This window comes from Austrofundulus limnaeus, unplaced genomic scaffold (genome assembly GCF_001266775.1).
Source record: "Austrofundulus limnaeus strain Quisiro unplaced genomic scaffold, Austrofundulus_limnaeus-1.0 Scaffold275, whole genome shotgun sequence".
Classification (NCBI taxonomy): domain Eukaryota; kingdom Metazoa; phylum Chordata; class Actinopteri; order Cyprinodontiformes; family Rivulidae; genus Austrofundulus; species Austrofundulus limnaeus.
Genome location: NW_013952677.1, coordinates 1 through 574, shown reverse-complemented (window position 1 = coordinate 574; position 574 = coordinate 1). Strand labels below are relative to the sequence as shown.

At 43.9% G+C, this 574-nt stretch overlaps 1 protein-coding gene across 1 annotated transcript; it reads left to right on the top strand.

Moving 5' to 3' along the window:
- On the top strand, positions 1-548 carry LOC106526400 (uncharacterized; the record flags this gene model as incomplete). The annotated part of the gene is given in 1 exon segment (XM_014020998.1): positions 1-548. A coding segment is annotated over 1 exon segment (548 nt), but the record flags the coding sequence as incomplete, so codon positions are not given.
- Positions 549-574: the final 26 nt, after the last annotated feature.

The window sequence follows — 574 nt, the reverse complement described above, 5'->3', positions numbered from 1 at the left end:
GTTTCATTTCAGGGACAGTGGGGACCACCACTGTATGATTTCAAGGAGCAGAACTCAACTTATTACTCTTTTATAATAGGGGCAGATGCGGTAGGGAGAGATCCACAAGGGTTTGCGATGATTCAATTTATTGACCCATTTTTAGTTAACCACAGTAACGTCGTGCAAAATAGGAGAACGCCAACTCCTTATCAGCCCGAGGAAAGAGAGAAAGTGATCGCGGTAGATTATACTAGACTTAAACCCCTAGACATCATTGAACGCGCCACAGGTTACACAGATAGCAACTTATGGCTTGACTGGCTTATTCAGTCTGCCAAGGAACAAAATGTAGGTGATTGTGTGGCATGTGCATCAGGCAGACCTCAATTATACACGGAACCTGCCCCCCTGTATCCGGATGATACGTGGGGCTTTGAATGCATGTTATCGTTAACAAAAACACCTACACCAGAAAATTGCACAAACCTAGCCAGCATTTTTCCAGTGATAGATAATAACACTAAACCAGGTGCCTTCACTCCACACAGTAGTGATCGGTATGTGTGTTTTATTAGCAGAAAAGGGTGGAGTG